The sequence below is a fragment of the Ambystoma mexicanum genome, chromosome 3p (assembly GCF_040938575.1).
Source record: "Ambystoma mexicanum isolate Mex_15411 chromosome 3p, UKY_AmexF1_1, whole genome shotgun sequence".
NCBI classification, from domain to species: Eukaryota; Metazoa; Chordata; class Amphibia; order Caudata; family Ambystomatidae; genus Ambystoma; species Ambystoma mexicanum.
The window spans coordinates 802,974,420-802,996,357 of NC_090925.1; the positions used below are offsets into that span (position 1 = coordinate 802,974,420).

At 44.7% G+C, this 21,938-nt stretch overlaps 1 protein-coding gene across 1 annotated transcript in view; it reads left to right on the plus strand.

The window, feature by feature from the left end:
• The window catches only part of LOC138579614 (zinc-binding protein A33-like), a 307,674-nt gene that overhangs the window by 125,614 nt on the left and 160,122 nt on the right, over positions 1-21,938 (plus strand). The window contains exon 3 of the mRNA XM_069649876.1: positions 19,720-19,815. Coding sequence (XP_069505977.1) covers positions 19,720-19,815 — 96 coding nt within the window. The remainder of the gene's footprint in view (positions 1-19,719; positions 19,816-21,938) is intronic.

Sequence of the window (21,938 nt, forward strand, 5' to 3'; positions counted from 1 at the left end):
AGACCACACTTGTTAGACCTCTGGACCATACTTGCTGTCCTCGAAGTGATCCTGCATTTGATTTTTTGAAGAATGACAATGACCGCCCACCCCCTCCCACCTCCCTGTTTCCCAAATGGCTCTGAGTGGAGCTGGGGTCTCTTGTGAGACTCAGTGAGAGTATCTTTCTGTTTTGGCGTACACTAGGCAACATAATAGACTGTATTTAAAACATTAGGTTTGATTGAAAGTTAACAGATGTTGCAGTAATTACAAATCAGAGACATCCTCAAAAACACTTTTCTATTTAACCTCACACACTGAATAAATAATAAACACACTAAGAATAAATAAACACATTGGCTATAGAACAGAACCAAACATGAAAATACAATGTGCCATGTTTGGCTTTCATTTTAAACTTAGAAAATGAGGTAGAGAAGGCATTGAATCTATATCAATTAGACTGTCAGATACTATTTAAATGTTCTATTTGTTTGAAGTAATTAACATTCTGCCAGCCACAGTGTTTAGCCTAACATGGCAAAATATTCTATATAACATTTCACAAAATGTCATGGTAACTCCAGATTCTATTATAACTTAGCCATGGTGATCCCAACCAGCTTTTGGCAAAGCTGCTATAGTAAAGTGCAAATTGCAATATATGAACAAAACAAACAAATGCAAATAGCAGTTACTAATTAAAGTACAAATAAATAATATATTAAATAATTACAAGTGCAATAGTGTGCATAGTTGTCTCTATTCGCTCATAAAATGTCTAAATCTGACCTGGCCATGTCCTTTTTGTTCCTTACTCCTAGGGTCATCAGCAGCTCTTTGTCCTTTTTCAATCCATGAATTGACATAGGGAATGGGGTTGAACTTCTTCAATGGTGGGCCAACGAGATTAATAAATAAGGATGAAATGGTGTCACTATGCAGGGATGCTCTTGTTGATTTGCAGACAAGATTCATTTGTGAAAACCCTCGTTCACACTCAGCAGTGGATATAGCAAGTGTTCACAGCTGTCAAAAGTTCTTTGTAGTGTCTATTAGCTTCTTTTCCACCCGGCTCCCTATGTTCCCTGTAAGCCTGAATGGTTTGACGAGTGTCACCAATGTCAAATCTTTCACACAAAGACTCTATCGCACTTTCTTCATACATAGGTGGTAACTCATCTGGCCAGTACTGCTTGTACAAAACTTTTGCTTATTAGCTTCTCGTGCGCAACTTTGTTTTCAGCAGCAGCAGAAACTTGTATAGACAACAAACGACTCCGTACATTTTCTGCAAGACTGCGAAAAAAATGTCCATGTTCAGGTCTTTTGTTGCATGCCTTTCCTTCATGCAGGGTCACTCCTTGGAAACTATTTTCTTCTATGGCCTTCTGGCACTGAAGAGTATTTTCCTTGCCTTTTTTACCATTGCCTCAAACACTGATATTTGTCGGCAAATAGCACGATGTGCATCAATGATCGTGTAATCACGCCTTTGTAAGTCAAGAGACAATTCTGATAACTCTTGAAATACATCAAACATAATGCCAAGATTACCAACAAACTGCACAGACGAAAGGCGCCTACATAGTCCAGTGTACATGTTTCGTGTTGTGCCATCACTAGATCTTAATGTAAAGTGTTTGTAAAGAGCAGAATACGCATTCCAGACAGCCTATACTGTTCTGTAGCTTGAGGCAACCCAGCGAGTATCTAACACACTTCCTATTTTACAAAGCTGAATGTCAAGAGCATCTGCATATTCTTTTAGCTGCGAACGATTTTTCATAGATGTGCTAAAAAGAGAATACAGTTTGTCTAGCAATGCTTTAAAATGATTTGTAGCTCCAATGTCTTTCATCACATTGACTGCAAGTTCTAAGCGGTGTGCTGAGCAGTGCCAGGCTACAATATTGGGGGAAATTATTTCTTGTAACCTTTTCACAACCCTGCTATTGCGACCAAACATTACTGATGCTCCATCACAAGCGACTGACACCAGACATTTGGTGAGAAAGTCCTCACTAATGTTAATTGGGTCCTTTTTGGAGTGAAGACAGCAAACTGTTCACAATACCTTCGGCAGACACATCACTGAGCTCGATAAAGTCAACAAAAATATTAGCTGGAGACTCCATATCCTGTAGCTGAGTACGTATGTACACAATTAAAGCACTTTTTCTTATTTAAGGCAGTTGCCTCATCCAGCAAAAGGCTCACTTTAGGAGAAGAGGCGACTATCTTGGCAAATGTCTTGTTTCATTTCAGATGAAATGTGTTGCTGTATACTTGAGCAAGCCACATTGGAATGTAAATGCATCCCATATCTAGCCCATTCAATTGCTGGCAGTCTAGCTCAGATTCAAAACCATAGGCTGGGCTGTTCCGCTTTGCTTCTTTATAAGCCGTTCAGAATATTCTGGCAGTTGTTGCATTTCCCCTGCCTGGGCTCTAGAAGTTACTTTAAGCAATGTATCTTTTTTTGCCTGCTCTAATATTTTTGATGCTGTGACGTGTGCCTTTGTTGAAAAATGTTCGGTAATCTTTTTTCGTAAGGATCTTTGTTGCCTGTGTTTGTTGGTACCATATGAGCTAACAGTACACTCAGTCCATTCTTTAGACAATTTCATCTCATGAGTTTTCTCTGCACCAAAGCTATTGACTTGACGGCAAATGATGCATCCAAGAGTCTGTCCTCTAACAATCAACCATGGGTACTTGCTTTGAAAATATTGTTTCTGGTCCAGCTTCCAGCCTTTAGGGAGTCTGCCTTTCATTAAGGGAGCTGAACGTTGCATAAGTGATAATTGATCAGATTCTGTGCTAGTACTTGGCATTTCTGTGTCGCTGTCGTTCGGAGGTTCACGATCTTCAGCGATACCAGTGCCACCCAGTCCCTCTCCGAGTGCAATGCTTGCTGTAGTGCTGGTGGTGTCAGTGTTTTGTTTGGTTCTTCACAAACACTATCTGACTTGGAACCAGATTCCTGTTTACTTCGCTTGCTTGTAGGCTCATCTGTGCTGCATTTTTTACCAGGTTTTGAAAAGTATGAATACATTCTCTTCTGGGCACCAGATATTCTAGGGAAGGAAATCAGAAGTAGGGATAATCGATCTCATGGGATTCCTTCCAGCTTTCGATACATATACACACAATGATCAGGCCAGAGGTCAGGACAGGACAACAGACCTTAAGTGCTTCAAACGGAATCAAGGACTGGTGACCAAACATATATAATGGTGTACAGTGCACACATGGAATGCGGATTCCATTAGAGCCAGGCTAATAAATACAAATGTGCACACGTTTGACTTGTCCTGGCAGAAGAGAAAATTGCAAGAAGAAATCTAACAAATACCATGTGGGTGGTTTGTAAATGGCTACAAAGTGCCATTTGCCTCCTTTTATCCCCAACACACCACACTGAAGAACCATACAATTTTGCGACTTTTGAAATGTCGCTGTGTGTAGTGTAGTACTTATTATGCCCGTCTCCATTTTTAAAAAACACCCACTTTCCTTGAGTCAGTAAAACAATTGCACCCCACTTATGCTTGGTAACATAAGTCTTTCTTACCTTGTTTTTAGGGATGAGGATGCAGCATACTACACAGCAGCCTGCGACTCTCAGATTCTGACTGCTACCATGATGAACGAACCTCTGAAGTCGCTCACTGCAAACATTAAGGGGGGGGGCGCAAAGACACTAAGTCAATTAAATTGCAAACCGCTGGCATGATCCCTTTGTTCAATGGGAAATTCAACTGCTGGAGGCAGATTTGGGATATTTGGTTTCACACAAAAGGCATGGCCATTCCCCCTGAACTGTATGCACCAAACGTGAGGGTAGGAAAAAGAAAGCCTCATAGGACAGTGGGCCAAATCTGTAGGTATTGCAAGTGAGACATTTTACTAACAGGGCAAAGGTTGGACTTAACATGACAGGACGTTACACTGCACAATATTTTAGTGACCTCTATCACAGCACCCACAGAGTAGACCTATGTTTGACTTGCCTTCAACAATGCAGAGGGGAAGAAGGGGAGTTGGTGAGTGACCCTTTGCAGTTGAAGTCAGGTGAGATTACATTATTTGCCCCGGATCGCACACTTATGCTGAACAGCAGGCACCTCCCGGGGTGCTACTAATGCTTCATAAATATACCTAAAAGATTTACACATAATAATGCTGTCAATTGAGAAAAACTAGAGCGAGTTAAGAAATTACCCTAAATAAATGATTACTGTTTGTTTCATACTTTGTCATTTATAACACGCACAGGGGCAAAGTGCTGGTCTTGGAAGCAAGACCACGCAAAGCAACAGAGGTTTGAATCCCAGATCCGCGCTTTGAAACTGAACTCTGGTGGTATTTGGTGCATTATAAAAAAACATTGGCACAAACAAATGCTGCTCTGACTTATCAAACCATAGCTTTAGCACACAAGGGCATGTACAAGCAGCACCTTGGAAATGGCAATATGGTGAGTCGCTATTTTCGTTTTTGTTTTACTGCAGTCGGCATTTGTATTACTTGTCCAATTGCCCCATGGTGTAAAAAGGATGTACCAGATTAAAAATGTTTTATTTGATTCTACGACAAGGAAGAGATTTCTAATTTTTGAAAACTAGAAAGATATTTACAATGTTATTTCAAATCCTCGACTTGATAAGGGAATGAGGACAGCTACTGTGATGCTTAAAAGGTGAGCCATGATTTACATTCCCACTAGCCTGAAGCAAACTATAGAGACATTGCAAACGAAGACTCTTGTAAGTCAGTAATAAAAGCGGATCACATGCGTTACCCAACCTCATTAATCAGAGCTCTCTTGCTGAAGAATATGCAGGGCTCAACTGTCAAATCAGAAAGCAATACACGCAGCAGTAATAAAAGCAGCTAATGCAAATCAGGCACTTGTAGATGCTGCCGGGACAGGAGTAGTACTAGTAGACGGAAGTGGCAGCCGAATTTCTTCCACCCCATCCTGAGCTGTTTGAGTGAAACAAACAGCACAAAGTGCCTACAATGTCACACTGGCTCTCCCCTGCACCCTCGCATTATGCTCACCTAAGCCTTCTGTTCTTTGGTATATTGCTATCAAGAAGGGCAAGTTGGGTGAAAAGACAACGGGGCAGAGGAAAGGGTCGCCGCACTAGCAGTGGTGCCAGGCTCGGACTGGCCTACTATAGGGCAATTGGCCCAGCAGGGCAGAACCAAAAACACTAAATGCTGTCGTGGGGGGGAGGGGCACGGGGGCAGCCAGCCAAGGGAAGATTAAGAGCAAGCCAAGACTCTTCTATCATGCCCCCACCCCCAGTCATACCACTCGTCCTTCATGGCACTATGTCTTCCCTCCTATGTCACTTTCTCCTTTGCCACAGTCAGCAGCCCTCACGATTCCAGTGATCAGCCGCGACCCCTCCCGCATCATCCTAGGCCACCAGCCATGGGCCTCTCCCTCACCATGCCACGCCACTAACTGGGTCCCCTGCCCTCACCCCAGCAGCGCCCCCTCCATGCCAGGCCACCAGCCATGCCCATAGGTGCCTCCTCACCATGCCAGTCCCACAGCCATGGGAGTCTCCCTCACCATGCCAGGTCACTAGCTGGGGGGAGGGGGTTCCCCCTCGCCAGGCCACTACCTGGTTGCCTCACCATGCCAGGTGGTTGCCTGCCTCACCCTCCTCATGCCAGGCCTTTGCTGCATAATGGGAACTTTTATTTGAGATTTTCTCTCCAATCAGACAGAAAACAAAGCGCTTCTTTACTACTGTGTTAAAGGATGTGAACGACGGTCATTTGACTTTGGACAAGGACTCTATGAAGCTAGTCCCAGTGAGCGAGTGTTATGGTGGCCTCAGTGAGAGCAGAAACTGGGCGGCCAGGGTCTCTGCCTTTAACACTTGTGAAGCAGGGGGGCTCTCTGTTAAAGAAAAAGAGGCCTCATTTGAAGAGGGACACTCCGCCCTGCCTCCTTTAAGTTTTTTAGTAGAGGTATACTGCGAGCACTGCCTCATTTATTGACAGAATAAATGATGTGCCCACTCCTAGAAATCTGTCTGTAGGTCTCACATCAAAGGGTGCATCAAATGGTGCAGCAACTGTAAAAGAAAACAGCGCATGTGTAACCTTGGTTAGCTCAGGTGATGTTGGGGTTACCTCACGTGAGTAACCTGTAAAGGTGGCTGGAAAAAGAGACATTAACGAAGGAAATTGCAGGGTGACAACGCACATAAGGGCTTTGCTACCTGAATTAACCATTGGGGGTTCCATAGGCAAAAAAAGTATTCACCTTTCCACAGACTATAACAAAGCATAATGTTGAACTGGAGCCCTCTAGAGTCGTCAAGTCGATCCCTAATCTTTCACATGATGCTGAAAATCCACTCAAAAGGCAAACCAATTTGTCAACTGACAGCCTTGGGATCCGGTGTTTTTAAAAATTATAGATTTCTTTTATCAGAAGGCATATCTGCTCGGGGCAAATTGGTGCCAACATTGCTCTTGTGAGATAAAAAGTTCAAGTGCAGAAGTTGAGGATTCAGATTTACTAGAATCAATGAAGCTCATTGAAAATGACCCAGTGGGCCGAAATAACCTTGAAAGTTGAAACGGAGCTGGCTGGGCAGGGCACGTGCAATGGGGACCGTCTGGGCGGTCCTTAACCGTCCAGTGAGGTGTGTGACTGCGGTCGAGGGAGGCAGGGGGGCACTGGGGGAGCCAGGGGAAGAGCAAGACTCTGATCCAACTGCTCTGTTTACATTATTATTGCGGCGGCCTGCCATATCCACGGCGGCCACCGCAATAATAATGTAGGCATGATGATTTTGGCAACAGCAACTCAGATCTCACCGCAACCTGGCCGCAGAGCCAGGGGAACTTGGGAAGACCAGACTGGAGCCACTCAAGCCTTGCTGACTGTAGCAAGGCTTCTATCATGATCGGCTGCTGCTGCAGCTTTGCTGTGGTGTTTGCTATTATTGCGGCGTGCCGACGGGCCACCATATCCATGGCGGCGGCCGCAATAATAATGTAGGCCCGGCAGCCGCAGCCGACATGATTTCCAAAATAATAAATGCATCATTTTTTCACGGACACGGTCGAGTCCGACTTGAATCTGCGGACAGAAAGAAAGTACTTACTGTGCCTGCCCTGAGGAAAATAAGAATGACGCAAGCTAGGCCGCACAACTTCAGCTAGGCCGGAATGCACGTAACGGGACCACATGTGTAGGCAGGCTGAGGCTCTACTGCTCTCACAAGTCGACTAGTGCAGCCAAGCATTAACAACTAGTGAAGTGAAGGTGCCGCCAAACACTCACGTGACCCCCATCTCTCTCCCCGACCCCACCCCACGTCACCATGTCATTTCACTGGTGTTAAGAGCAGGATGTGAACAGCCAATGAAAACTATACATTCTGTGTTACTATACAGAATGTATCAAACACTGCATAGTAACAACAGAATATTGGTTTCCATTGGCTATTCTTGTGAACTCCCAGGCCAGGCCCTGCAAGCGGAGCACACAGTGACTGAATAATTTATGCTGGATGCTTAGGAAAGTTGAAAACAACAAAGCAATTGCACGTGGCCAACTGGCCTAATCATGTTCCGGTGCCAAAAAGAGTTCCGGTGTTGGCCACCGCCTAACACCGGCACAAATTAAGCACTGCCTACCTCCAAAATTACCACTGCTATGAGAGTCTATCATAAGATGAGGACTACGTGGGAGGACACAATCCATTCGAAGAACAAGTTACTTACTAACTATAACGCTCTTTCGACTGGATGTTCCTCCCACGTATTCCTCATCGCCCCTCCCATCCTACCCGGCAGTACAGTTTATGCTAGTTACACTTCCCTCTCACGAAGGGTCTTTCAGTCATGAGGCACGCCTGGGTGTTCCTCGCATATTTCCTCAAAAAAACAGAACTGAAGCCAACGGGCGCAGCACAAGCTACTTATACTGATGGTGACGTCGACACAGTACAGAGCCCGTCGAGGGAAATAGACGCCATGACCTCATGCACAGCGCCTTCTGCCAAAAGTTTTTCCAAAGCAGCGAAGCTAGCGCATGCGAACATCATAAGATGAGGAATACGTGGGAGGAATATCCAGTCGAAAGAATGTCACAGTTGATAAGTAACTTGTTCTAGCTGAGCTTCACAAACACCCAAAGGAAGGTGCAGTGTGGCAAACCAAGTAAAAAGCATTGATTTCTTAGAAAAAATATAAAAAATAAATGCCTATGAAATGGCAGTAGAGAACCGAAAAAGACAGCGGTTTGGGTAATAATCACTTGGCATAAAGCAGATATTGGGTACATTCCAGGGTAAACTATACTGAGCTTGTTAATCGCAAGAACTGCTGATGTGTCTAAGAAAAATATAGAGAAGGAAAAAGCAAGCAAATATACTAAGTAGCAATGGTTGATAAAAGTTGGGGGTGTACTAGAATAGAAGAAATCTCCATGAACATAATGGAAAGTCCTTGGGATGGATACCAGCAGATTACTCTTGACCACTTTCATACAGCAGTACTGTAGCTTTTACATGCTGCAGAGAAGGTTGGCTTTAGTGTAAGAGTAAAATTGGAGCCCATGTACCGAGATGGTTAAGTCTCCCAGTAGCTATATTAAGGCAACACGTCATTTTCCTATCTTAATGGAGATTAACCCAGTGGCCCCACTGTGTACAGATACGGTGCTGAGGTACCACAGTGGATCAACTTGTAAGAAGGTACAAAAAAATGTATGGAAGTTACCAGGCAGAAAACTGTGCAAACTGAAGACCGAGACTGAGTTTTTAGAGCAGTAACTTGTAGCGCAAATTGAAATGCCAGTCGAGAATTATCATATGGCAAGGAAGCAGGTAATACAACTGGCACAGGAACTAATGCTAGTGTTCCAGAAGTGTCAGGAAGTGTCAGGAAACTCAAAGCGCTAGTATCAAGGTAGCTGCCAACTCGGCATATGCTCAGTAAATCCTTAAAGTAAGGGATACAGCAACACCACTATGAACTGAAGTATAGGAGTAAAGCAAGAAAATACGTTTAGTGCATAATGTTACTGTAACGTCAGCAAATGTGTGGAATTTGACAAATGGTTAAGACAGGAGAGCATAGGTAGAAGGAAATGAACATAATGTATAGTACAAGTGAAGGCAGAAGGGGATGGGGGAAGCGCACGCATAGCCTGCTTGCAGCAATACAGGAAGATGGCTTTTGGGGGACGAAAGATCACAAAGAGGGTGTTTGCAGGAAGTCGGCACCATTACCAATTTAGGCTGTTGTTGACGCCACGAAGACCGGATGTTGCACATGCGGCCGACGCCAGGCGTGACGGAATGATGCACAAGGTGCTCATTACAGGAGTATTCTGAACCAAAACTAGGATATCAGACGGATTTCAAATTTGGTACTCTAAGCACTCGGGAGCTAAACAATCTCAAGGAAAGGGCCAAACACTAGTCACAGAAGCGCCAACCCAAAGTGTTGAGCTGATTGCAACCTGAGGGCTGAGGCGGCTGTGCCCAATCATGCTTGCAGTTCCTTTCAGTAGCATGCAAACCGGGTGCAATCAATGTCTCTCCAGCACTCGGCAGCCTGCTGCAAGTGAATGTAATCCCAACAGCTTCGTCTCCCCAAAGGTGTGTTTGGAATTCCCAAAGTGTCCTTCCAATTAAAAGTCTGACGAATAGACCGGAGCACCATTTTGTCAAATGCACTTTACTTTCCAATATATATATATATATTTGGTCTGTTGTGAAAAAAGAGAACGGCTCTCTAAAAATGTGCCTTCGTTGACCAGTTTATAGTTTCCAAGATTTTGTAGGTGGCTATTTGCCATTGTGGTTTGTCGCCGCCAATCCGACGCAACCAACATATTTCTTCGTCCGCGATGGTGAAGTCTGTGAAGGTTGGTTTTAAGTATCGATTTCTTATATGTTGGTTTGAGGCACATTTTAGGAGCAAATGGCTGATTGTTTCCTTTTCTTTTATTGCACAGAATCGGCAAAGGTTGTTCTCCGATTTGCCTCTTATTGACAAAATCTCATTTGTCGGTAATAAGTTCAGACGGGCCCTCATCAACATATCTCTCCCCTTCCTGGATGGGAACTTCTTTATGTACTCTTGTAGTTCATTGAGTTTTTTCGTGTTTGGTGGCAGGTGTAGGGTTAATTTGTTCTTTCCTGCTGTCTCCAAAGTATTTATCCAGTCAAGTTCTTTAATTTTAGTAAAAATTCTCTTTGGGTTCTTTATTAGTTCTTCGTCCGCCTGTACCTGTTCCAGCAAACTGATGTCTTCTTTCCATTTGTTGAGAGTTTTACTTGTGTTACTTTCTATTTCCAGGTTGATGAGGTAGTATATTGACGCTGGCTCGGCCGTCCGGCATTTCCTGAACAGCCTTAAAGACTATTGTGAAACTGAACTTCTAAGAGATGGTAGGCTGAGCTCTTGTCAGATTGAGGCAATTGGGGTCGAGTTAGGGAGTGTAAGAACTTTACGCCAGAACTTTGTCTCAATTTTTGTCCAAATGGGTGGTGGTAGGTTCATCATTGCATCTCCCCCATATGTTGGTGTCGGCATCAGCTTTTTCTTGTAGTGTTCCAACACTGGGATCAGCGAGAATCTCCTGAACTTTTTATCTATGGCTCTAGCTTGGGCGGCCAGGTTGTTGACTTTGGTCATCAGGTCCAGTTGCATAGCTTTGTCTTGTGAAGAGGAGTCCAGAATTACTCCTAGGTATTTAAAATTGAACACTCTCTCAATCAATGATCCTTCCAGTTTTAGTCTCAATTTTTCGGTTTTCCTGGTCGATTTTTCTAATACTAGGAATTTTGTTTTCTTTACATTTATTTCCAGTTTGTTTTCTTGCATGTACCCTTGAAGCTTTGTCAATTGGCGCTGCAGACCTATTGGTGTATGGTCCAATAGGACCAGGTCGTCTGCGTAAAGAAGTCGCGTTATAGGGGTTTTGCAGATTTTTGGAGGAAATGCTCGAATTTGTGTCCTCATCTTGGATGTCACCAATAAATGCCAGAAATAAGGCCGGAGCCAGTGGGCACCCCTGCTTCACTCCCCGCGCTGTTGGAATGGGTGATGACAAAAGGCTGTTTTGGTCAAGTCGAATACGTATAGAGGTGTCAGTATACAGTGCCTTGATCGGGTTTAGTATGGAAGGTGGCCAATCCCAGGCTTCAAGTTTGGACCATAGACTGACCCTGTCTATACGATCAAATGCTTGGGTCAGATCGATGAACGCAACAAATATTCTCGTTCCCCCTTCCAATACTCTGTTTTTCAGCACGTTTAGCATTAGAATGTTAGCTGTCGTGCCCAAGTTTTTTTAAAATCCCCTTTGGAATGGGTCATTGCAAGGTGATTCTTCCGCCCAGATCTTGAAGTGGTCTAGGAGCATTCAGCCAAACACTTTACCTATAACATCCAGGAGAGCAATAGGTCTGTAGTTTGCTGGATCCTTTTTGTCTCCTTTCTTGAATATAGGTACCATCGTTGCTGATTTCCATGTGGATGGTATCGTTTTCAAGTTGGAGCATCTGCCGAAGATTTTACTTAGCAGGCTGGCGCACTCATTTTGATTCATTTTTAAATCAACGTTCGTAATCCCATCGGGTCCTGGGGCACGAGAATTTTTTAAGCCCATGATCTTTAGTCGAATTTCCTCTGGGCCGTCTATGCTTACCCATGGTTCTGAATACTTGTCGCCTTGTGGCTTTGAGTGGATAGTTTGTACCAGGTACATGGAAGTGTAATGTTTTGTCCACATTGTTTCTCCAATCTCGCTTATGATGGTGTTTTCTTGCATTTCGTTAACAGCTCTTAAAGTTCTCCAGAATTCTTTTGTATTTTTGCCGCTTATCAGTTTTAGGATGTTTTCAATGTCTTGTTGATAGAGGGACAGTCTGTAGCCTTTTACCCAAGCTTTGTAGAGTTTAGTTTCCGATTCTGCTGCTCTCGCAGCCGCAGGAGATCCTGAAGATTTTGCTTTGCGTTGTTTTATGCAGTGCCCGACGTTTCTCCACCAGTATTAAATCGCACACATGTCTTGGGGGGGGGGGGGGGGGGGGTGGTTTCCCCTCTGTTTTTGTTGTGCGACTCTTCTTGAACTTTGTCATAAGTGTCGTATAGTCCGTTTTGTTTACGCCCAAGTGGTTTGGCATTGAGCAGAATCCATTTTCTATTTCCGCAATGGAGTCACTTGAAAGGTGTAGGCGATTTCCCTTCGTGTTAGTAACGACGTGGTGCTCATCGTAGTCGTTCAGGGGCTTGTTGACATCCAGGTAGTTGACAGGGGATTATGGTCACTTGCTGTTACTCGTGTGATTTCAAAGGCTTTCGTTATTGCCAGTATTGGTTCGGTGATGAAGATGTAATCTTTGGTAGCCTTCGATTCATTTCTTTCCCACGATGGCGGGCGCTTCGAATCTGGGAACGCTTCGTGCAAATTGTGAAGATTTCTTGAATTCATCAATTTGACCCATAGTTTGCCACGTTGTTTGCCTGTTGAGCTTTGACCTTGATCCAACTCCCTTTCATCCAAGCCCATGCACGTGGCGTTCAAATCACCACAAATGAGGAGGAAGTATTTTACCAAGCGGTCAGCTAGCGCCTCGTCTATTGCGGCCTCGATTTTTTTCTATATAGGTGGTAGGCTCTGTGCTTGCTGGGTTCCAGTAGGTGTTTGCAATAATTAGGGTGTCTTTTTCGTAGGCTTTTTTGTCGGTTTTCTGTCGGGTCCACGACGCCTTGACCATCAGAATCGGTTGGTTACTGATCAATGTTTCTTCCAGTTTGATCCCACAGTCTTTTTTCAGATGCAATCAGTAAACCCGATGAGGGTCTTCATCGACACCCTTGTTTAGCTGGTGCAAGGATGACTTCAAACCCCCTTATTGCAGGGATTCGGTCAGCTAGGTCTCTGAGGCATATTAATTGTATGACCCCAGGTCCATGTCACTAGGAGACAGTAGGTGGATATGTCCTCTCGTATTCCACAAGCACATTTTTAATTCCTGCTTTTGGAGGGTCGAACGATGTCTGGCTTGAAAAATGTGCTCGTCCCTCACGGCTAGCTTCCTTCATGGGTTCACATCTTTTTTGTGAAACTTATTGTTGAGAGTTCTTCGGCTTTTTCCGGGGTTATCCTGGCACTGTTAGGTTTTTTTGTTTCTTTTGTCTTTATGGAATTTTCGTGGTGTTTGTTTTCTTTGGGGGCTGGTTGATTTTCCCCCAGTTTCTTTTCAGGTTCCAGGTGTCTTGCTCTTTACTTATTATTTACGGGAGATTTCCTTCGACCAGTTGTTGTTGTGGCGCTTTTTAGTTTAGCTATTTGTTTTTCCCTGTACGTATTGCGCCCTTTGTTTTCCGCCTCCTTTTTGTTGTCTTCTGTGCTTGTTGCTGATTGCACTTTAACCTCGTAGCCCATTTGGTCCAGCTCTTCACTGCAGTCAAAGATCACGTTTTTTAACGTTGTTGATGTTAAGTGGAGCACCGTTTTTGCATGAGTTTACGTGGCTGGGCTCTACAACAAGCATTTTATATGTTTCAACTTTTGAATGTATTTAAAAAGTTTTAACACCGAGTTTCGGTTCAGTGTTCTCATCTGTTTTCTTTCACGTGTCAGCTTTCTGCGCCATTTTGCTTTGTCCACTTTTCTCGGTTTTTGGTTGTATTTCTGCGTTCTGGATCTGTAACGAAAAATCGTTTCCCCTTTGTCCTGTGGTGAACTGAGTCGCTTTTCAGCGTTGTTTTTGTTGTAGTTGTTCCTGGATTGAGTACGAGGTCTCCTTGGTGATGCACTCCTGTGAGCTTTTCTTTTGTGTTTTTGCTCATCCCATCTGTCTTCTGATCTCCTTCTTGAATATACCATATTCACCCTCTTTCTGTTTGAAGGAATTATGTCTTTGTTCTTTTTTCCGATGTCTGGGGGTCTGGTTGTCTCTAGTTCTGGACTTTGACCTTTCTTTTTTTGTTTCTTTCATTATCCTTTTTGAATTGATCTGTCTTTCTGTATCAGTTAATCTGACGCCCTTGTTCTTTATACTTTTCTCGTTTTCCCTGGAATATTTTACTGCTTTTTCTCCAGTCACTTCTTCATGTCTTCCTACGGTTACTGTTTTTTCTTTTTCTGTATGTAACTGTGAGGTTGGACCTTCACTGGGGCTGTATGCCTTTGGGCTCGTAGGAGTGTTTTCTGGCGGTTATTGGCTCAGGTTCATCAGTTCTTCATTATCAATGCGATCAATTGTTGATGGAGATAGACTGGAGTTTCTTTTTTCTGAAGATTCTAGGTTTTTTGTTTGCCACGAATCTGGTTCTCTGACTTTCCTTTGGTGGTTCCTTTTGATTTACTAGGCGTGTGAAAAATTGGAAGATTCCTTCTGCAGTTTGGTTTCCAATTGTGGGTTGTCTAGACGATGGTCTCTTTTTTGACTTGAGTTTGTAGTTGCTTGGCTTACAGTTGATGTTGATTTCACCCCTTTATTTGCACACTCTTTTGGTAAATTGTTTGTTGTAAGATCAATTGTAGCAATAGTTTGGGTCCCCGTTGTTTTGCCCACAACTTTGTTCTTTTTCTCCATGATGCTCTTTTTGTCGAAGACGAGCCATCATAGTTTGCTTTGGTTGTTTGGTTTTCTGGCTTCCAAAGCCATGACATATGCTTCTAGAAAGATGACTTTGCTGTAAATCATCGCTTGGATGCTTATGATCTTTCAAAGAATCAGCAATGGTTTCGTAAAGCTTCATGAATGGTGACAATGCAATGTTCACTGATGACATAATTGACAATAAGTCCATTTTTTTTGTTTTTTTTGTTTGGGGGGTCCGTCGGGCTAGTCAGTTGGTGTGCAGAAGCTCTTCTTGTGGGTGAGTCAGTTGATGTTGTCTGATTTGCCCAGTGGCCTCGGGGTGGTTTTGCTGTTTCTGATGGGTCTCTTCCTTTTCTGTTTCTATCAGTTTGGGGGCTGTGGTTGTCATTTCCCCCCCATGTTCAGGTTTAGGTTGATTTGAGATCTCGATTTGTCTCGGTTTAGTTCGTCTGTGCCTTCTATGGATGGCCTTTCTGTTATCGTGCTCTCTTCGGGGTTTATTAAGCCCTGTTTGGTTAAGTTTTTCAGGCAACAGCGTTTTGTTTGGAGTTTTGTGAACTTTATCTGTGTTTGTTCATTTGGCGTTTTCTAGATTCAGGGCTGGACCCTCTGGGGGTGAAGGTGTTGCAAAGTTTGGCTTGCAAGAGCCCTTGTCGTTTTCTGTTGTTGAGCCATTGGAGCAAAACAGAAAGGTGATGGCTGGAAGGTTTTGAATTAATCATAACCACGGGCAAAGCTCTGGGCAACCCTCCAGATCATCGTTTTCAGCCTGCCAAGCCATTACAGAAGGGGAAAAACCATATTTAAATCAGGCTTGGTCCTACCCCAAAAAGGGCAGTCCAGCCCGAACTGCTATGTCACATCCCTTCTGCACGAGACCACAAGCATCCCCAGACATGGTTCAGCCTTGTTGGGCGTCATCAGTGAGGAGTAGCTTGGGTCTCTAGGTGTTGAGCCATTGGAGCCATCGATTTCGGCTAGTATAAGACTCTCGTTTTGAGGGGTGTGAGACTTTCTTTGGCTCTCAGGCGTATCAGCCACCGTTTCAGGCTCTTTGTCCGAGTTTCTCTTGTCTTCCCCATTCTCGGAGTCATTTAGCGGGTCCAGATTTAACTGACCTCTTAGTAAGTTCGTAGTTCTCTTTTGGAGAGGCGTCGAAGTCGGTGTCTCCCCCCCCCCCCCCCCCAACCCTGTCTTGATCACTTGGTTTTCCTTGTGCCTTCTTCCTGCCTTCTAGCGCTGGTCTTTTGCTAAGTGTCAGGTTTTCGCTTGCATACTGCTCAACTCTGCGTAGTTTGGCTACCGGTAAGCAATCATTTAAAGCTTCCAGCATTTCTAAGTCTGTAAGTTCCTTATTATGGGGCTCATTTGCTACTTCTTTCCTTCTATTTGCCTGGAAGTAGTCTTTTATGGAATTTTTAAATGACCCTCATTCCCCTCTCCGTGGCCCGTTTTCATTTGTTTTGTCCATCGTTAGCTGTGGTATTTTTTGTGGGTGTTCGGGCTTCTGGGACTTTTTTTGTTCTGAGGCTAATCTTATTTTTCGCTGTTTTGCAGCTCTTGTGTTTCCTAAAAGTCAATGATCTTGTTCTGTCTTTTCTTTTTGTTGGAGCTTAATTTCAATTGTTCGTTTGTTTCTGGGACCGGGCTGATCTCTGCAGCTTCCTCTGCCATTTCCTCCGCCTCTTTGTGAATGAGTGCCGTCGTTTTCACCCGTGCCCACAGAGCCGGCGGTGGTGGTCCAGGAGTATACAACTCTCTATCGGGCTCCCCCTTCCCGCTCTCCTGAGGTGGGGGGCCCGCCGCCTCCCGTAGCTCTGCCTCTCTGGAGGCCGTTGTTGCTTCCTCCTCCTTTTCCCTCCCATCCTCTGCATCATCCACACCCGGAAGCCCTCCTCCGAGAGCTGCCGCTGTGGGGCTGGGAACGCCCTGCGGTGCTCCAAGGGTGGAGGGAAGAACGGAGGACTGAGCTGGCCCGGTGAGCCTGTCTCCTGCTCTGGGGCTCGCACTCTCGTCAGCTCCTCAGCCGAAGGCTCCAACCTCCTCAGCTATGCCCTCCCGCCCCGTCAGCCCATCCTCGCCGTCCCACGCGGGCCGCAGCCCCCCTTCGAGGGCCGCCTCCGCGGGGTCCTGCCACAGCGGCTTGGAGTGGCGACAGGGCAGATTTCTGGCGGGCTGGGGCCTCGGCTGGACCGGCTTCCAGGTTCTTCGCCCGCAGCACTTCGGCCGCTCCTCCAGGTAAGGATGGTCGTCGCTGGGGGACGAGTTGGACTGTGTTGTAGTCTTCTTGGGCCTCTTGCGGCTGGTAGTTTTTTCTTTTGGTGGGTTTTGTCTTTGTGATGGCCGCTTGATCTTGCTGCATCGACTGCTTAAGGGTACCCGCTTGAGGCAATCCTGTGTTTGCCACGAGGTGTTCCTTGCAGGTTGTTGCTTGATGTTTCTGGCCCAGCTGTTTCTGGCTATGTTTGGCGCTTCTCAGGCATCTACCTTCTTCTTCCATCTCTTCCTTTCTCGAGGAGTCGTTTTGATCAATGTCAATTTCTCGGTTTGCCCTTGCAGCCCTGACAGACTCTCCTGCAGGACTGCCACTCTCCGTCCACTCCGCGTCCGCTACGCGGATGTATGGGGTTTATGTAAGGGTCCTCCCCCCTCAGCAGAACAGTAGAAATGGGTGACTCTCCAGGCTCTCCTGCAGGACTGCCACTCTCTGTCCACTCCACAATATATGGACCTTGGCAGTGGTGCTGAATGCTCTAATGATCAATTAGTTGATTACTAGGGAAACCATGCTTTAAGTTATATATCCTGTCTGAAATTCCTGGTGATGTGTCCCATCAACACCAACCTTTCTTTTTCTCTTTGCCCACACCCAGTGTTACCCCACTTAAGGGTGAAATAGATATGGTGATTTGCCTAGGTTTTGATTTTGGTGCTATGGATGCCAGGATTGCACCCCGTGCCCCCAGTTCAAAATTCCACATCTCCATCAGTTTCTCACACAAATTGAAGCAAGCAAGCTCTAGATCAGCTCTCCAACCCAAGTGTGTCCATTCGTTGGTGCCAGGGCTACACATTGACGTTTTGGTACATGTACTTTGGAGCCCTGCAATGCCATGTTCCTACATGACTGATAGTAATGTTTGTGTGACTAGTTGCATGCGATTTTAAATTCTGCATCTTGTTTAATGCATGAAACCGTAGGTGCTACCTATTTTCTAAACTGTTTCCTGAGCCCCTTTTGGTGGTAGTCCGTTTAAGATGTCTGCTAATTGATGCTTTTAACGAGGTTACTATACAAGTACTGCAGCCAGCAATTGTTCACAAACTTCTCCTGGGTAGCATCCCTGTCCATTGTTGTATTACCTGGTCTGCCTAGCAGTAATGGAACACTGCTACATCAGTCTTAAATCCATCTTGTGCAGCTATGGCACACCTCTACACATAATTACTAACGACCCTTTTAACTAATGGTGCAGCTTGAGTTCCAGGGTACAATGGGTTTCCACTTCTGAGCATACCACTTATACTTATGCAGTTGTCCAAAATATACATTTTATGAAGGGGAGCTGAAAGTCTCCCCAGGGTACCTTGCATCACCAAATGGTTAGGAGCTAACTCTGAAGGACGATGAGACAGTACATAGTGTGCAACAAATGGCGCTTCCTTCAGAGGTGCAAATGTTTTGGACACTAGGACCTTTGATTCTTTAAAACAGAGGTGCTCCTTTATAGACCTTGCCAAACATATTTCTTGTCACCTCGCTCTGTTTATTTAGCACAACTTGACCTGGGTAGCTGTTGCTGCCAAACGTTTAGCCCACGTCCAGGAACTAAATGTCCCCCAGCAGTTATGATCCCTGCTAACGCAGACTCTTGAGGACCAGAAAGCAATGCCTGGAATATTTGAAACCATGTAGGTCTCCTAACCATGCGGACATCTGCATAGCATTTAATTCAATGTCTGCTTGGTATTAAGCACGTTTCTGACTTTAAAAAGTCCTGCCTTAATGTCTGTCATGCTGCCTTAATGTGTTTCATGCTATGTTTGGTTATAAATCTCTCTCTTTTTGCTGAGAGACTACTTGGTTGAGGGCACAAATATATTTAGGAAGAATGCTTCCACCCTAAAGGGCCTGTGATGGATATGGTACTTCAACGTACTGGTTTTTTTCATTTAACTTCATGTAAAACCCGAAATATGGAGACATCCCACTCCCTCACTCTGCCCACCTTGATCATTCACATTCCTTGGAGGAGGGGCATGAGATGTGGGAGAAATTGTGTCTTAAGTAGGCAAGGGTGGTGGCAGAATGAGAGAAACTGCACATACGCCACATGTTGTGAAGATTAGAGGTGAAACCAGGAGTGGGAGGGAAATGGCTGTAGTGCTGGACAAAAGTCGCAAGATCTTTACTGCTCCTGATTTATTTGAAGCCAGAGATCACACCGTGCTCGCTATCCTTTAAATGTGATGCTGTTCAGGATTACTAACACGCATTTTACAGTTCAGACCCTGGAGCATCAATTTCTGTCCATGCTAGCAAATGGAATATTAATGGAGCTTCATCAAGATGCCCCTCCTGTAATGAAGCCTTGGGATACAAAACTATTGGGGACTTCGCTTCTGCTAATTACTTGAGCTGTTCTTTTGCTCTGTGTAACTGCAGAATGTAAGGGAAACACAATTTTTGCAAAACTAAAAACTGGCAAGGTTGTGATCTTTCCTATGGGTCTGTTCTGAGTTTCTTCTTTTGCTTTCAGTTGACTTCCTTGTTACAATTACTTGATGATTCTATTGCTCAATTTCTAACTCCTTTTTATCCCAGTCTCCCACTACATCCTAGTCTGTCGAGGTTGGCATATCGGTTTGTTTTTATGAAGCCTATTCTCTGTCCTGTGCTTTAGGTCTCTTACCCACTTAGTTTCCTCTGCTTCTGCCTGAATTTGCGTTGCATTTTACCCCTTGTTTAGTGCAGTGCGAAATATTGTTAGATCCTAAATGCAATCCTATTCTATCCTAAATTAGGTTAGGAAAGCAAACACAATTGTGACATCATAGACCTGCACAATTGAGCTACAGTGTTCAAGAGACATGGTTGTGATTGTTTTACCTTGTTTTTCAGGATCAGTTGCAGGCAACCTTGAAGCCTCTGGCGTTAACTCTGAAGAAATCCCATGATCTGGAGAAAGAACAAGAGAAGACCATGAGACTTCACATGGTGCGTTTGTGTAGTAGTGAAGCTGGGGAGGACCCCTCGGATGTGTGTGTGTGTGTGTGTGTGTGTGTGGGCATAGGGTGGTGCTGTCATATCTCACCTACATCTGCATGTTGCGGCATAGAGCTAGTGTGCTGTGTGATAGACATGTGACACAAGTAGATTTTAAAGTTTAATTGGGAGCCGGAAGGTTATTGGCATAAACGCTTAAAGGGACTGGGATTTAATTATAATTTATAAGGGTGTATGCATTTTGGAATGGTCAAAGCAAAGGTTGTCCGGTCCCTACTATAATGGGGTTCCTGGCCTCACTCAGATTTAGCACTCCACCTATCTTTGGGCTCTAGTGACCAGCATGTTTCTCCAGATCGGACAATGGGATGTAGCATCTACCTTGCGATTTCTAATTTGTGCAGGTGGGTCGTGCCAGACTCACTTTTTCCTGCTCTGGGAATATAGTGCCTTGCTCTCTTTGATAGTGCCACTCTTGCTTTAAAGTTTTCAGTCTCTTAATGAAGCTCAGGCCTACCAACTTCTTAAACTTCAGCAACTTGGTCAGGATATTGAATGCATCTTGCTTTTCTAGCTGCATCTGCAGTCTTGAATTATTTGTTTTATCTTGTGTGTGGGATCTCTCTCTATGACGCAACGCTGTTTAATGGCTCATAGAGGACTACTCCCTCCTAGCCTCTTTCCACCCTTCTTTTAGGCCTATGCCTTCCATGATCTATATATCACATGGAATGACGCGACTAAGGTGTTCAGTGGGGCAAGGGATTCAAAATAAGTTAAAACCATGATCTGAACCATTGAGAAATGTCCTCCTTAACACCAGGGGAGATAATCCAAGATCTGATTTTCTTTTTTTTCTTTTTATTTAAAATAATACCAAGTTAGGGCAGATGTATTGGCCAGTTTGTCATGAACATTGCAGGGAAGAGCAGTGACTCGGAAAGGAGCCATGACACTTCTGGCTGAACTTAATGTGCAAGCCTAAGCTTGGCCTGATTCTGAAGATTGGAGAATACACTACTTCTAGCATTATAATGGGGGAAGCGTACGTACTTTGGCAGGATGTGGAAATACCAACTCGGGAAGTTCAGGGGGAAACTGATTCATAAATCTGAGCTCTTCCTCCAATTAACTGACGTGCACCTGGATGAAAGGAGGCAAACTTCCTCTCTTGGATGTTGCCACGGTTTAAGTAAGGACTGCATTCCTCAGACCAGATAGCTTGTTTGGGAGAGATGATTGGAGAAGTAGGGGGTGACCTAGACAAGAACTCTGCATAAGAGGAACCTGTAGGAACTGGAGTTGGTCAAGCAAAAAAGGCCAGTTAGTGAGGGGCAAGCATAGTAGGCCACAAAATAAAATCTGAAGAAGATGCAGAACCTGCATTGACTAAGCTATCCCAGGGACTGGGAGATAGATGAATAACTGGCCAGGCTGGACGAGTTCCACTGAAGGAAAGCCTGGCTGAAAGGACTGACTAGATGAATAGGCATGAAAGCTGGGGCTTGAGACAGGGTAGTGGGGGGGTGGGAGGGGTTACCCTAATCTTCCTGTGAACTCTGAGAAAGAAAGCTACCGGGCATCTATAGTCAAATTAGCTGTTGGTCGGCTCTTCCACTGGTGCTGAACACTTGCTAGCAAAAAGTGAAGACATGGGTGGAAATATGCCCTCTACCTTGAGGGGTAACCATGTAGGGGACGAGGGTGGATTACCAATATTTCCCCCACACCCTTCCTCCGAGTGGTGGGGGTAAAGGAATGGGCTAGGCCTGTCAAGGATGCACTTGCTAAAGGCATTCGTCTCGTCCTACTGGATAAAGACACTATTGACCTGATTTAAATAAGCTTGAACTACGAACACTAGCTGGGCTGCTTCTGAGACACCAAACGTCCAAAGGAAGTGTACAGGGATAGGTTGAACTTGTCACTGAATTTGGCTGCATATTGTCCTAGGCAGATGTCTGGGAATCTTTCTGTAGTTTACTCGCTGGGATGGATCTTGGACCTCTGTCCCTGTAGGCTAATGACCCCTAGCATGAACTTTGTCACTTGAGATTTCATGAACTTTTTTACTTCATCTGCATTTTTGGGACGGCTTTTTGCTAACTGGAGTA